Genomic DNA, 15,720 nt, shown 5'->3' with positions numbered 1-15,720 from the left:
TCTGCATCCTGCCACCTTGCTGAATTCACTTATGCATTCTGGAAGTCTTCTGGGGAGTTTTTTGGGTCTTCTAAATATAGAATCTTGTCATCAGCAAACAGAGATAATTTGAGCTCTTCTTTTCCTATTCCTATCCCTTTCATTTCCTTCTCTTGCCTGAGTGCTCTGGCTAAAGTTTCAATGGCTGTGTTGAATAGGCGTGGTGAGACCGAAAGTGGCATCCTTGTCCTGTTTCTGTTTTCAGAGGAAATGCTTTCAGTTTTTCTCGTTTGAGCATAATGTTGGCCTTGGGATTGTCATATATAACCTTCACAATGTTGAGGTATTTTCCTGCTAGTTTTTCTGGTGTTTTAAACATGAATGGGTGCTGTTTTTTGTCAAATGCTTTTTCTGCATCTGTTGAGATAATCATATCATTCTTGTCCTTAAGTCTATTCATGTCGTGAATGACATTTATTGATTTCTGTATGTTCAACCAATTTTACATCCCTGGGATGAAACTCACTCGATCATGGTGCCTTTTATATGTGGTTTGCCAGTATTTTATTGAGAAGTTTTGCATCTATGTTAATCAAGTATATTGGTTTGAAGTTTTCTTTCCTTGACCTGTCTTTGTCTGATTCTGGTGTCAGGGTCGTACTAGCTTCATAGAATGAGTGTGGAAGGGTTTTCTCCTTTTTTATTTTCATGGAATAATTTTAGGAGAATTGGCATTAGTTCTTCTTTAAAGATCTCGCAGAACTCAGCTGAGAATCCATCCAGTCCTAGGCTTTTATTTGTTGGAAGACTTTTGATGGCTGCTTTAGTTTCATTGCTTAAGATTGATCTGTGTTTTCTATATTTTCATGGTTCAATTTGAGTTGTTCATATGCCTCTAGGAATTTGTCAATATCTTCAAGAATTTTAACTTACTGAAGAATAGATTTTCAAAATACTATCTGATGATCATCTGGATTTCAGTAGTGTTGTAGTGATATTTTGTCTCTCAGATTTTATAATTTGATTTTTCCCTCTTTTCATTGATTAGACTAAAGTTTTATCAATTTAGTTTATTCTTTCAAAAAACCCCAACTTTTTGTTCATTAATCTTTTGTGTGTGTGTGTGTGTGTGTGTGTGTGTGTTTTGTAACCTCAATTTCATTGATTTTGGCTCTGCTTTTAATTATATTCTATTTTCTACTGATTTTGGTGTTGGTTTGTTTTTCTTTCTCTAGGGCCTTGAGATGACTTGCTAGAGTATTCATTTGGTGTCTTTCTATTCTTTTAATTTATGATCTCAATCCTATGAACTTTCCTCTTATAACTGCCTTCATATTGTCCCAGAGATTTTGATATGTTGGATTACTAATCTCATGTACTTCTAAGACTTTTTTATTTCTCCCCTGATTTCTTCTGCTATCTGCTCATCATTCAAAAGTGCATCATTTAATCTCCAGGTATTAGAGTGGTTTCTGTTTTTTATCTTGTCATTGATTTCTAATCTCATTCTATTATGAGCTGATAGAATGCAGGGTATTATCTCTATTTTTTTAATATTTGCTAAGATTTGCTTTGTGATATAAAATATGGTCTATTTTGGCTTTTGTTTTCATCTTTTTAATGGCATCTATCACTCAGGAAAAGGTTTTAGTTTTGAAGAAGTCCAATTTATCAGCTTTTTTCATTTTTCAATCATGATTTGGTATGAACTCTGGGTCTCAAAGACCTTTATGTTACCTTCTGGAGGTGTTGTGGTCATTTGTTTTGCATTGAAATCTATGATATATTTGGGGTTGTTTGTGATAAAGGCTTCAAGGTTGAGGTACAGGTCATTTTTCTCCCTGTAGGTGTCACTTGCTTGAGCATCATTTATCAAAAAGGCCATGCTCCTTCAGTGGCTTATGTTACACCTTTGCCACCAATCTGGCAGCTGTCCTTGTGTGTTTTTTGTCACCAGTCTGGTGATTGTACTTGTGTGGGATTTGTGTCTTCGTATTTGTTGGCTCCATTCTGTTCCAGTTATCTAAGTGTCTATTCTACCAGTAGCAGAAAGAGAAAATAATGAAGACAAAAGGCAGCAAAATAGATCTATTTTCTCTAAAAATAAGGGACGTGATTGTTTAAATGGTTTATTTTTGTCACACTGAAATGTTTTCGTTGCATGTTAGATTATTCTGTCTTTATCTGTAACATATTTCAAGAAGTATCTGAAAGCACCCACCTTGATTTTAGGAAAGATGCATCTTAAATTTTATCCCATTTGCTTTTCAGTGGTAGTGGTAATTACATTTATGGACTTTGTCAGTCAATGACACTTTACAGATCTTTTTACATCTTCCAGTATGTTGGTGAGATGGCATTCCTTGTTAGGTTTGAAACCTGATGGTCTGCCACGTGTCTGGATTTGTGCTCAGTGACCCTCTGAGCTATCAGTCCTGGGGAGCGTCGCTTTTCTATGCAGAAAGCTGTTGGCGAAGAGCTGTTTTCTCCTCCTCTGCACTCATCTCCTGCCCCTTCCCTCTCTTCCATTGTTAATTTTTCTATGCTAGAGCTTCAATCCCAGGTAGAGTGGAAGCAATGACAGCGGGCCTCCTTCTGAATCTCACACAGGTGGATGTTTTAAAATTAACCGTCCTTCCTTCCACTGGCAAAACGATGGAGCCCGTGCCCTTCACTAATCCGCACGTGGTGGCCCTGAGACCGACCCATAGCTCCACCTGTGGCCCTGCCCTCACTTGGTTTTAGATCAAGCTTTTTCTAGTTTTAGAAAATGAATTGAGGTCATTACCATCTTTATTCTTTGAAAGAATCGGGTAAAAATGCAGGTTGTCCATTGTTAAATGCTGGAAGAATCATTCCGGCCATACTTTTGTTCTTGTTTTTTATCTGTTGAGTGTTTTCTGTTATTGTTTTTGGGGAACAGGTTTTTAACAACTGGTTTAATTACTATAATGACATGAATCTATTCATTTTTCATTTCTTCTTGAGTCACATTCTGTTGTGTGTTTCTCATGTCTTTCTTCACTTTTTCTCTTGGCTGGTTTCATTTGTAATTGTTTTATATTTTCTCCTCCTTCCTCCTCTTCCTCCTCCACCTTCCTCCTCCCCCTCCTCCCTCTTCTTTGGTCTGGGCTTCCTCGGCTGTTCTTTTCTACCTTTATGAATCTGATATTCTGCTTCTTGATTTTTGAAGCTGTATTCTTTTAAATATGCACTTAAAGCTGTAAATTAATTCCTATGAGCTAATTTAATCTACACAATTAGATATGGATGTTTTGTCAGTGGATGACCAAAAATATTTATCTCTACCATGCTACCTTCACCGCCCCACGCTTTGCTGAGCATCATCTTTGTAAGTTCCTGAACACTCTGGGGGTGAGACCCCATTTCTGTGCTTGACGTCCCACTCTTGACCGTGTTAAGAACTGCCTTTGTATTCTCTCCTCTTCTCTTTTGAGATCTGCTTTGCTCTGTGGTCTGAGACATAGTCCATTTCAAAAATCACCCACGACTCTTGGGGAAAAGTTCATTCCTGAAAATTGGGTAAAAGTTTTTAGGAACATCCTTTGGAGTGATCTCTGCCCCCAGTATTGCTGTCTCCTGGTGCAGTGATCCCAGAGTGGCGTGTGTAGAGGTCCTCAGCACTTAGTGGGCTGTAGCCACGTGGCCATTTTTACTGCGGTTGAGGTGAGGGTGTTTCTAGTGCATACAAGCAGAATAAGTTCAGGAGTGCCTTTTCTTAGTGGGTTTTCCCTCTTAACCTCTTTATTTTTTTGGTTTGCTATAATATAATGCCCTGAGACCACACTGCTTAGGACCTCCCTAGGTTGCCAAGTCTGGCCTCCAACTTGTAAGACTCCTGCCTCAGCCTCCTGAGTTGCTAGGATTACAGATGTGCACACTGTAGGCATCCCCATAATTATTACTTTTAGTGTATTGTCTTGCATATCGACATACCCGCACCGAAGAATGTAGCTGATACTCCTGTAATCAGACAAATAAAAAAAAGGTCAAAGAAAAAGTCAATGCCCAATGTATTTTCCGATTATAAAACACCAACGTATGGATAATTTCAAGTCAAGGGACAGGGCATTATTTAGCAAAAGAAAAAAATTTAAATTAAGATTTCACACGTTTAATTTGAAATTTAACAATAATGGTCTTTGGTTCTTCCAAATCATAGAGAACCAGGACATTAATTTGAGAGCAACCCTCCATGCCATTTTGACAGGCTGTGGGGGACACTCAATGAATCCTGAGCCGTCCCTGTAGAATCCCTGAAGGTTAATTGGCAGTCTCACTGGGAGCCCTTCTTAGCACTAAGCACTGGAGGGTGACCGTGTCATCACACGATCAGATGTTCCCTTCCCAGCATGGCCAGAGTCAGCGTGTGCCCACTATTCTGCTTCCTGGGGTTTTCCTGGTGGCCCTGATGACCTCTGGGCACCTAATGATGAGCTAGGACAGTCACCTGAGTGTGGCGAGCGTCAAAGTTGGTATATCGGCGGAGCTGCTGTTTCCTAAGCAGATGTCACTGCAGAAGGCTCTCCCTGCTCAGTACTCAGCAGTGCCACCAGTGCTAATGAGTACTGTCGGTGGCAGCGCGGCGCTCCGTCAGATCAACGCGCTCGGGGCAATCTGTCATTGCTTCAGAGCTGCCCGTCTTTGTCTGTGTCAGAGTCATTGAAAAGGGGCTGGTTTGTATGAAGCTAGTTGATATTTCCAACATCACTTTTACAAATACTTATGAAAAGTCTGGTGAAAATATGATGGCAAAATGGTAAGCTCTTGTCAAAAGCAAATAAACACCAAAATAAGATCCCCGCACTGCTTTCCCTCCTTTGCCCTTCCAGTGTATGCAAAGGCAGCTGCACGTGAGGTGCCTGCCTTGAGGCAATCCTGACTTGCTCCTGGGCCTTTGTGAAGCACATCTGACTCTCCTAGAATCATCCCTTTGGTCCTGGGCAAGCCTCAGCTGTTCTCAACTAAATTTTCTTTACTTGCAAAACAGAGATGGTCATACGATAGAGCTGGTGTGTGAGAGATGAAGATTTGCAGTGTATGATAAAGAGAGAGAGGACCAGCATTACCCCACTTGTCCTAAGGAATTGGGTGCCATTCCAAAGACAACCAATTCTGCAGCCATGGCAAGTACTCAGCCACACTGAGTACCCATGTAGCTACTTCAGCTTGCTTGAGGCCCCTGTCCTCAGTATTTAAGGAAAGGACATATAAATGCTGCTCTCAATCCATCCAGTAAGCCAGACTCTAGACTTTTCAGTGATTAACATTCATTTTCTCCCAGTAGGAAAATTTTAGCCTGGTGCTAAACACATGTCTTTGCAGTTTCATTTCAAGTGTTTTGGGTGATAGTCAGGAAATATAACCTTGAAGGACAGTGAGTGTTTTTAATTGCAGAACAAAAATTCAGTTTTTAACCACTATCTTAGTAAAACAAAGACCACAACAGCTATGATCCTATGCACTACGTTGCCATGCAAAAAGAAAATCTCTGTGTCATCTCTCTTACACTTGACCATAGTTAGGGCTCTTAGAAATAAATGCCACTGATCATGATGGAAAGGGTTCAGCAATAAATGGTGGGTAGCGACCACTGCAGGATCCAAACAGTTGAAAGCCCGTGTGCATTCCATGCCATTAAGTCAGCTGAACCATGTGTGCAAAACCAAGTTTGTTAGGGTGCTCCGAGAGACCCAGAATGACTTGCTTCCAAAATGAAATGCACATAGTTTAGTTAACGTTATTCAGCTAGAAGTTTAACTTAAAACCAGGGGCCAACGGTGAAACCTCTGGTGTGGATTTACAAAGTTAGGAAAGGATGCATGGTTAGTGGTTGTTGAACAAAACTCCCTGTGTCTAACTCTGCAGTGTGTGTTACCATGGAAGGCTGAGTAAGACATCCACCCCTCTTGTGTCCCCTCATCTGTAAAGAGGACTTTATGTGTCCGTATCAAACCCAAGAGAGCCGAAGGGCTTTGGGGTGGCGCGGGGCGGTTTGAAATGGGGCCCCCGCGCAGCGCCCACGGGCAGGCCGAGTGACTTCCGCCTTCGTCTGTTCCAGGTTGCTTTCAGCTATGCAGCGTGTTCCGATCCCATGAAATGGAAATTGACCAGTGCCTGCTGGAGTCCCTTCCCCTGGGCCAGCGGCAGCGTCTGGTGAAGCGCATGCGCTGTGAGCAAATCAAGGCCTACTATGAGCGCGAGAAGGCCTTCCAGAAGCAGGAAGGGTTCCTGCGGCGGCTGAGGCATGGCAAGCCCCAGAGGGTGCGCTTCAACCTGGCCGACATGATTCAGGATGCCATCATCCACCACGACGACAAGGAAGGTGCGTGGCGCGGGGAGGCCTCTCCTGGGGTTTCAAGGGCCTGTTTTCATTGTTTTGGGGGAGGGTCGGGGAGCGGTGGGAGATAAAAAGCCTTTTTAAATATTGCAGCATGCCTTCTTTTCACCTTCTGAAATATTCAAGGAAAAAAAATGCTTTGTCCAGAGAACATTTATCGAAAATTGCAAATATCCCCCAAAGAGGAAAACAATAAAATTATGGTGAAATTGTTGAATTTTGCTTCCTAAGTGCTATCTGAAAAGCAAGTGATTTCAGATTATTCATTCAAATCATTAATGAAATTTTTATCTATGAAATGGCTCCCTTTGATGATTCTGATTGTAAAATTCATGGATCATCAGCACAAACATGAATAGATTTAGTAAAGTCGGTCCCCTCCAAATTCTCACGACGTCATAGTCAACTTACGAGAAACTCATCATCTTTACCAGTGTCCCGAGGAGTCTCCCCGACCTCCTGGAGTTTAAAGTTTCAGGTCTGTGATCCACTTTCATCTGCCTCTTATGCTGGGTGAGACAGTGAGCTTCCTCTTCTGGGCTTGGCGATCCAGTTTCCCAGCTCTTCTATGGCAGACCCTGTGTTTCCTGTGTCTGGTTTGGGTCCTCTGTGGAGATCAGTTCACCCTAGAAGCATGGGCTTATTTCTGATCCATGCTCTGTCCCATCGTCTGTCTGGTGCTGTCGTCCCTCCTGTGCTCTGTGGTCTGCCCAGAAGTCCGTACCTCGCTGCTGCCAGCCGTGTTCATTTCACCAAGGCTGTGCTTTGTCTGACCCTTGAATTTGTCTGACTTACGGTGTCTCGCTTTCCTAAGACGGTCCAGTCCGAATCTCAGTTGTCCACATGAGACCAGGGCCCTCCTTTCACAAGTTCCTGTGTGTGAATTTTTCTGTTTCTGTATTTAGAACCTTCTTGCCCCAGTTCTAGCATGAGAGAACTGTTTCAGCTCTGGGTCTCAGTGAGGAAAGCCTTGAAGAAACAAATATGAATTAATTTGCATTGGTTGGCTCTAAAACCAGGGTTGAATTCATCTAGGGATTCTTCACCATGCCGTGAGCACAATTTGAAATTCAGTCCTGAAACCAATTTGTTTTTTTTGTAGCTCATTTAGTGGCAGAACTTTCCCTGATCTATTTATATTTTTTAACTTGTTTAATATGGAAGAATCATTAATAGCATATGTGATTCCAGGGCTTTCAAATAGGGATTGTGAATCTAAGAAAAATGCCAGCACTTATATACAATGATGACTATAATAGGACTCAAGGGTTTCTTTTCATGACTGCGCGTGGGCTCCTAGTTAACTAGGCTCCTCAGAGAGTCCTGCCATGTATAAAAAGGACAGTGCAGCAGCAGCACTCTGTGAAGGGAATGTGCGCTGGCAGGACCTAGCGTATCACCCAGACCAGCTCCCCGAGAACTCAGCTCCGGCCCCCGCTCCTCCTCCTCTGAGGGTCTGTCTTCCCCCTGGGCGGTCTCTGCGCCTCTGTGGCCCTTCATTTAACTGACACCTCCTCTTGGAGTTGATAAGCTTGCGGAGGGCAGGGACAGTGTACCCTGGACTCCTCCTTCCCTCCCGCCTTGCTCATCCCTTCTGGGAGAGTGGAGGACGAGGCTGGAGCCGGCCTCCCTGCCTCACCCTCAGCAGTCTCACAGCAAATGTGCTGGGATGCAGATCTTTACACGTAAGCCCTCTGTTGACTTAAAACTAAGGAAACAAAAAATTACTCATAAAGTTATAAAGCCTCTTGCATAAAATAACTGCAGACATTGTGAAATCATGACTAAGTTAAGGTTAAAAGGAAACTGAGTAGCAAAGAAGAAACTCAGCGCCCCGAGGGCAGCGGTTACACATTTATATTTTGACGTTGTGGGGAAACTTCCGCATCAGACAACCCGAGCGCACCCTTTATAAGCAGTTGCTGTTGGCAGAAACTGTACCGTCACTTGGTGTTCAAAGAGCAGGGAGAGGTGTGGACACCACCCTCAAAAATTTCCAATCCAGTTGAAAGAGAAAAATAAACCTAGGAACAGAGGAGAGAGCTGCTGAGGGACAGTGTGGAGAGGCTGGTGGGCTGCGGCAGCTGGACAGAGTCCCTGGAGAACCGGATTCCCAGAGGCTGTGCCCTCGACACTTGCTTAGATCCTGAAGGCTTGAGAGGAGGGAGGCAGAACAGGCTGCCCAGGCAGCAGTGACCGGCAGCTGCAAAGACCTGAAGCACCGGCGGGCGGGGCCTGTCTGTGGGGAGGGTCCACTGAGGCATGTCTGAGAGGCTCGAGGTGAGGGGGACACCCCAGGTCTGCTGAGGCAGAGAGCAGCAGGAGCCCCGCAGGTCCAGGATACTTCCATCTTGCAGGAGATTGTTGGCAAAACCAGCCTGGGCTGTTTAGCTGGCGGGAGGATCGAGGGCGAAGATGAGAACCAGTCACCTCGGTGAGAGAAGAGTGAGCGGAACTGGGACATTTGCAGCGGGAATAAGAGGAGGGACACCAGGAGCCATGGCCCCGGGCAGGGTGCCTTGCCTCACCCTGGACACACTGCGCTGTGTTCTGGAAGGACAGCCCTGAGCAGAGCACCCGAAACCCTCGCCGTTGGGCTTTGCGGAGGCGTGTGGTAGAGGTGAGCCAGGCAGGTGCTGCGGGCACCGGGTGCCTCCCTGCAGACGTCTGGGGTGGGCATCTCTGCAGAGTGTTGGAGGGGCAGCAAGACCGGGTGGGCGGATGGGGACAGCAGGGGACCCAGACGGATGGCCCAGGCCTCAGACGAGAACGGTGTGCGTGCATTCTCTCCCAGTGGTGAGGTCCGAGCGAGGCGTGGGGTCCAGACCTGCTCCTGCATGCTGGCTTCCGAGGCCTCGGCCTTCACTGGCCCCGGCCTCCTCTGCCGTCCTCACAGCCTGGTGGATCCAGGCTCCCTGCCTCCTCACGTTTCTCTTCTTTTCCACCCTTGCATCTCTCTGACCAGCTCTCCCGCCAGCCTCTTCCAGTTTTAGGGCCCGTGTGATGACACGGACTCACGTGGAAAGTCCAGGATTCTCTCTGCTTCCAGTAACTAGTAACTAGTAACTAGTAACTAATTTTCCCCAGTAAATTCAATGCATCCCATAGCACAAAATTTGGAAGCCAGAGTCCTGCCCACTATAAGGAATAATGGACTTAACGATGGTGTCAGGCTTTCTGGCCTGAACAACTAGCAAGTTAGGGCTGCCTCCAGGAGTTCAGGTTGAGGCTCATGAACACAGAGGTGGTACTGACAGCCAGGGAGCAGGTCTGCTCACCCAGGGGACAAACTCAGATACAACCGGAAGCCCAAGTCTGAGACCTGCGGAATCCCGCTACTAAGAATTCCCTAAAATGAGGCAGAACCAGACACCAGGAGGAAAGGAGGAATGTGGGACAGGTGCTTTCTTGGGGTCAGTGATGGAAACATCCAGGGAGGAGGGATTGGTCAGTTAGGCCAGAAGCTGCTGCTCTGGGGGATGGAGGCCATTAGTTCAGGTGAATTGTCAGGAAGAAACTCCTCCATGGACTGGGATCCATATGGGGGTGGGGAAAAATGGACATGAAAACTAGGAAGACTCCTTAAAGGAGTTTCCTGTGAAGAGGAGAGCGATGGCAAGAAAGGGCGGAAGGACGAGAAATCAGAGTTGGTTCAGGTGTGTATGCTGAGAAAAGGTTCATTAGTGAGAGACACTGGTGACCCTGGAGTCAGAGAGCCACGTGGCCGGAGCAGGTCCACGCCACACAGACGCCCACAAGACCTGGTGCCCGCATGGACCGCCGTCCTGAGAGCCGCAGTCTGGCCGCTGGGTAGGGTCCTGCAGGGAGATTAGTTTTGATTTCAGTGTCCAGGCCTTGGGGATGCTGACTTAATGGCTCTGAAGTGGGCGATTTTCAGAGATGCCTGGGAGGCAGAGTCAGGTGGGTGGGGGGCAGCCTGTGGCGGCTCTTCCTGCCCATCGGTACCTGGTGAGAGAACCATGGCTGTTCACCAAGATGGGGATGGAGACCAGATGCTGCAGGTTAGGGAAAGAGGAGAAGGGTGCAAATGTAAGAGTAAGTGGGCAGAGAAATCCACCACGGAGAGTGCTAGGACTTTTAGGAGAAAATCAATATAAAAACAGAAACGGAAAAGAAAGAGGAATGTGACTCAGGAGTTTCAAGAATGCTTTGACATGGTCTTTCTGCCCCTCTGTCCTATTCTTCATGCCTTGGTTTCCTGTCCTGAGACTTTCCCATAGCTTTTATAGTACAGCTTGCCCTCGGGTTGCCTTTGCGGAAATTATTCCACGTGTGTACTGAGATACCATCTTGGTGACGTATAACTCGAGCTTATCAATAGACATTCAATATTTCTTGCCAAGTTAAAATCTCCTGATGACTGCATGTGCCTGGCAGAGGACTCACCGACGTATATTTTAAATGTGGCAAATGAACAAGTGCATTATGTATAGCAGGTTGTTTATGAACGAGGAATAAAAGTGTGAACTGAAACAAGCAGTCGGATTTGATTTTTCAGTTCAAAAGAAGCAAAGGATAATTTCCATTTGAATCATCCATGATCAGTTTTAAGTTGAGTTTCACCGAAGAAATTGCTTTCTGTGAGTTTGTTTATGAATAACAATGGAGAGATTGAGCTGGAGAGTAGAGTCCTACTTTTATTGGTGTAATGACCAGCATCAAGTCATCAAGGTGAGAGGGCAGCAGGAAGCAGTCGCCCGTGTAGAGCCCAGGTGTGTCTGGGTCCTTACGGCTCTCTCTGCACCCGCATGGCTGCAGACCTCTCCTACACCCGTCGCCTTCACTCCCGATGACAAAGTAACAAATACGTCTGTGAAGGTGTTAGAGGAGAGCGTCCTCAGAGAGGCTCTGGGTAGCTCTTTCACTGCCATCTGTAATGGAAGAGAGTTCCGGCGGGCAAGGGAAGATTCCCCTCTACTAAAGGTGGCAAAGACCCTGTGCGGTAAGGAAGGTTGGCATCAGCATCAGATGGTGAAGGGATGCTTAAAAGACTCAACGGGGTGTGGGTCTCTAACAGCTCTTAAAATGGTGACTACATGATTACGTTGTGCACGTCAGGATATTTGACTATGGAGGATGTGTTAGCGTGGGCCACTCTGAAGTGTCACTGGCTGAGTGGCTTCCCCTGCACACATTCATGTCTCCTGGAGGGTGAAGGACTGAGATCAAGGCAGCTGACTTGCAGGCACTGCCTTCTTGCTGTGTCCTCATGGGGTGAAGAGGAATTTCTGGAGCCTCTCCTTTTCTTTAAGGGCACCAATCCCCCCATAGGAGAACCCCCTTTGACCTCATTTAAATCTGATTGCCTCCCAAGATCCATCTAATGCCCATCACATTGGGGTTAGGCCTCCCACATGCGGCCTACGTGAGAAATGATGGAGACACACACACACACACACACACACACACACACACACACCCGCTTTGACTCCTGCCTTGGAAACACCTGCTTGAGCCCCCGTTTGCCTCACTGCAGGAGAGGGGGCATGTGAGCTTCTTGCAGTTAGGAAGTTCAACTGTTCTGAAACGGCAAGCCACGTCTCTCCAGGTGTCCTACCCTCTCTAGCTTGTGTGGGTTTTGCTTCTTCCAGAAACATGTCCAGGAAAAAGGATTCAGTTATGTTTTCATTTAGAGTTAAGCTACTACTATAGTCAACATGCTTATGCTACTGAGGAAGTTAAAAAATATATATTGTCATAAGAAAAAGCAGCCTTTCCACTTAAACTGTGCTTGAGCTTTTCAGACTGTGTCTGTGTGAATCATTCTTCTTTACCTCGCATTCCCAAGCACTGGTGTTGGCTGACTGAGCGTAAAGAAGCAGATGCGCTGCTGCAGAGGACTTGCTGTGGTGGTGTTTATGCTGAGGTTTGTCGTGTGTCCTTGAAAGGCATTGCAGATGTTTTTAAGTGTATAGATATCGCACTTTTTAAAGTCGTCCTAATTAGTCACGCGTGACAGCAGAATGCATTTCAGTTCATTGTGCATGAACGGAGCACACCTGTTCACTTCTCTGGTTGTACCTGATGTAGACTCACACTATTCGTGGGATCATTCAGGTACCTAGGGTGATGATGTCCATCTCATTCCACCCTCTTTCCCCTCCCCTGTCCCCTTCCCTCCTCTCACCCCTGCCCAATCCACGGTTCCTCCATTCACCACCCCCATTGTGGATCAGCATCTGCCTTTGGTTTTTTTGGGATTGGCTTATTTCACTTAGCATGATATTCTCCAGCTCCGTCCATTTACCTGCAAATGCCATAATTTTATTCTCCTTTAAGGCTGAGTAATATTCCATTGTGTATATGTAGCACAGTTTCTTGACCCGTTCATCTATCCAAGGGCACCTCGGTTGGTTCTGTAGCTTAGCTATTGTGAATTGAGCTGTTGTAAACATTGATGTGGCTTCTCTTCTAAGTGCACTTTGAGTATCTTTGATGCTTTGTTGTTCTCTTTGGGGAATTGGTGATATTTTAGTAACGACTTGTCAATTTAATAAACTGTATCAGTCTAGAATGTGTTCAATAACTCTTTTCCCTAAAAAGAAAATTTGTTCTGGAGTTTCTTTTACTGCTGTTAATGCAACTCTGAGTTACACCACTCAAAAGGCACAAGAGAGAGGAGGCTAGTCAGAGTGACAGGCTGGAGAGTGGGAGGCAGGGAAGGAGAGGAAGAGGAGGAGGTTGAGTGTGGGTCTCTCAGGAGTTACTGCCTCCAGGTGTCTCCCGACTCACTGGCTGCTCACAGGGTGTTCGGCAGGAGGTGACTGCTCAGGGCTGTCCCCTGGCACCTTGCTGGCTCCAGTCACGCTTTGTAGTCCCTCCTCAGCCTGGACCCTCCCAGCAGCCACAGGTAGTCTCCCCTCTTACAGATGAGGAAAGTCTCAGAAGAAATGTCTGTCTCAGGCGACCTGAGTTCACAGCCTCAGGCTGTACCTCGGTCTGATTTCTGGCGGTGAAGTAGCTGAGCCATTAATCCCCCAAGTCCGTCTGTCTCTGATGCTGTTTGGACTCCTGCCTGAACTCACTGCCCATGATCACGGGAGGGCCCGTGGCTGCGGGAAGCGCTCTGCGGGCTCAGCGTTACCCCACTCTCTCACGGCCTTACCAGTCTTTCCACCCAAATTACTGCTTCCATTCCCAATTCTAGTTACCGTTGCCTACGGTCTCCCGGACTTCTCCAACACAGATCTTGAACTCATTTGTATTTAGGTGTTAATTTGTCAAGTGTTTGATTTTACCTTCTCTGAACAATCCTTAGGAAATATCAATTGTTTTTAGGTCACCTGGAGACCTCTAAAATATGCCTAGGACATGTAGAAGATATGTTCTGTTAATTAGATGGTCTATTAATTGATATGAATTATTGTATTAAGAATTTCATAAGTATTTCTTGAGGACCAAGTTTTCTCTCCTCTATCTTATGCCCTAAATGATAGCCTTGGGTCAAAGCATAAATTTCAAATATTCCTTAAACATTTGCACATAAAAACATAAAATGGGATTTCCTGTTACTTTATGATTACTTAGCTGCATTAGACTGTTTTCTGCTACTGTAATGACATAACTGAGGATGGGTACTCATAAAGACTAACAAAGAAGAGAAGTTGATTTAGCTCGCAGTTTTAGAGACTGAATGTCCAAGATCAGATTGCACATGCATTTGCTTCTGGGCCTTGTGGCCAGGGTACCCCAGTGGCAGGAGCACATGCAGAAGAAGTCACAGGGCAGGACAGGAAGGCCGAGGGATTCAGGAGACTGGCTTGTGTTGCTTATAGCAACGCACTGTCAAAGGAGCTTACCAGGGTCCCCTGAGAACTGCATTACCCCTTCTGGGGGTGGCGGCATCCTCTCACCTTCCCCTAGGCTCCGCCTCTTAAAGGGCCTATGCTTCCCACACAAGAACCTTTGGGGGACACTCAAATGATAAGCAAACCACAGCATTAACCCAGCCCTCTCCTTGCAGTTACTAGATTGTCAGAGAAGTTAACTTAGTTGGTTGCTAAACAGACTTATTACTTTACAGTGTATTTTTGTTGATTTTCAGTGTAGGGCATGACATTGAAAGGAGCCCGTCCTGAGTGCCGTCTTGAGAGGGCGAGGCTGGCGCCGTGTCGTGTGGTGAGAGGGACTTGCACTGAAGGCAGCCCTGCTGTCGGCTGCTCAGATCATCTGTCAGGAAACCCGACAGGCAGTGGCTGGATTTACGCTGAGCCCCTTAGAAACTGGAGCCAGGGCCCTGCAGCCCCGAGGAGAGCCCTGCAGTCCAGCACGGCACCAGCCCTGGCTCCATTTACAGGTTTGCTGAGAGTGTGGTTGTGATCTGTGTCGAGCATTGCACGAGGGTGAACAGCACGAGGTGTCGGACTATTTAGGATGGATGGAGTGCTGAGCCGAGTCTCCCCAGCCACCTCCAAAAGAGCTGGGCTTAGCTAATATAAACGGCTCGCGTATTAGGTCCGTTGGCTTCTGAACAGTATCAGATATCATCCTGTCCCTGTGGAAGAAGCCTGGGAAGAACATTCCCCATGAAAGGGCGTCATGACATACTGCAGGCTGAGTCTCCCCGTTCCCCACCAGGTGGTGGGATAGAGGGTGGCTGTGTCACCACCCCACGCACTGCTCCCTCCAAAGCCAGAGAGCCCCCCGGCAGCAAGCTGTGTGCTCAACTTTCCTCTTATGCCGCCCAGGAGGGGTTTGCAGCAGGAGGGAGCTCAGAGAGCATGTTCGCCGAGCCAGCCTCAAGGAACAGGATGGCTTCTGGATGCTGAAGGATGAGCCGCCGGTGTCCGCTCAGACGTCTCTCTCAGTGCGTCCAGCTCGCACAGGCTGAGTGGAGCCATCCTGGGAAGATCAGACTTTCACACAGCTACATCCACTGGACTGTGTGTCTTCAGTTGATAGGGAACAGCTGCTAGGCACTTGAAGGTGCCCAGTCATAAAATACAAAATCATAGAAAGTTGGGAATTAAGGGCATTTAAATTCTGGAGGATTCTGTATGAGGTTAACACAAGGCTTCATATTCCATCAATACCAAATTCAGATTCCTGAGAAGTCTTCATTATTTTAACTGCCTGCTGTATGGTCACAACTTTTCTAGGTACTTTAAGAATAATTGAAAATGAGAAAAATGTTCTTTAAAAGCATTAATAACCTAGATGGAAAAATACCCTGTTGTTACGGTTTGGATGTGGATGTGAGGTGTCCCCCAAAAGCTCACATGTGAGACAATGCAGGAAGGTTCAGAGGAGAAATGGTTGGGTTGTAAGAGTTTTAACCCAATCAGTGAATCATTCCTGATGGGATTAACTGGAGTGGTCGGTGTGGCTGGAAGAGCTGGGAATGGGGTGTGGCTCTTGGG

The 15,720-nt window shown here is 46.2% G+C and overlaps 1 protein-coding gene across 4 annotated transcripts in view; it reads left to right on the top strand.

The window, feature by feature from the left end:
• The window catches only part of Myo16 (myosin XVI), a 606,187-nt gene that overhangs the window by 141,936 nt on the left and 448,531 nt on the right, over positions 1-15,720 (top strand). For all 4 annotated transcript variants that reach the window (XM_047554578.1, XM_047554580.1, XM_047554577.1 and 1 more), the window contains exon 2: positions 6,062-6,325. In XM_047554578.1, the coding sequence (XP_047410534.1) occupies positions 6,100-6,325 (226 nt within the window). In that variant the 5' untranslated portion in view covers positions 6,062-6,099. The remainder of the gene's footprint in view (positions 1-6,061; positions 6,326-15,720) is intronic.

This window comes from Sciurus carolinensis, chromosome 5, assembly GCF_902686445.1.
Source record: "Sciurus carolinensis chromosome 5, mSciCar1.2, whole genome shotgun sequence".
In the NCBI taxonomy this organism is placed as follows: Eukaryota; Metazoa; Chordata; class Mammalia; order Rodentia; family Sciuridae; genus Sciurus; species Sciurus carolinensis.
Note: the sequence above shows the minus strand (reverse complement) of the source record. Positions and strands in the feature narration are given on the sequence as shown.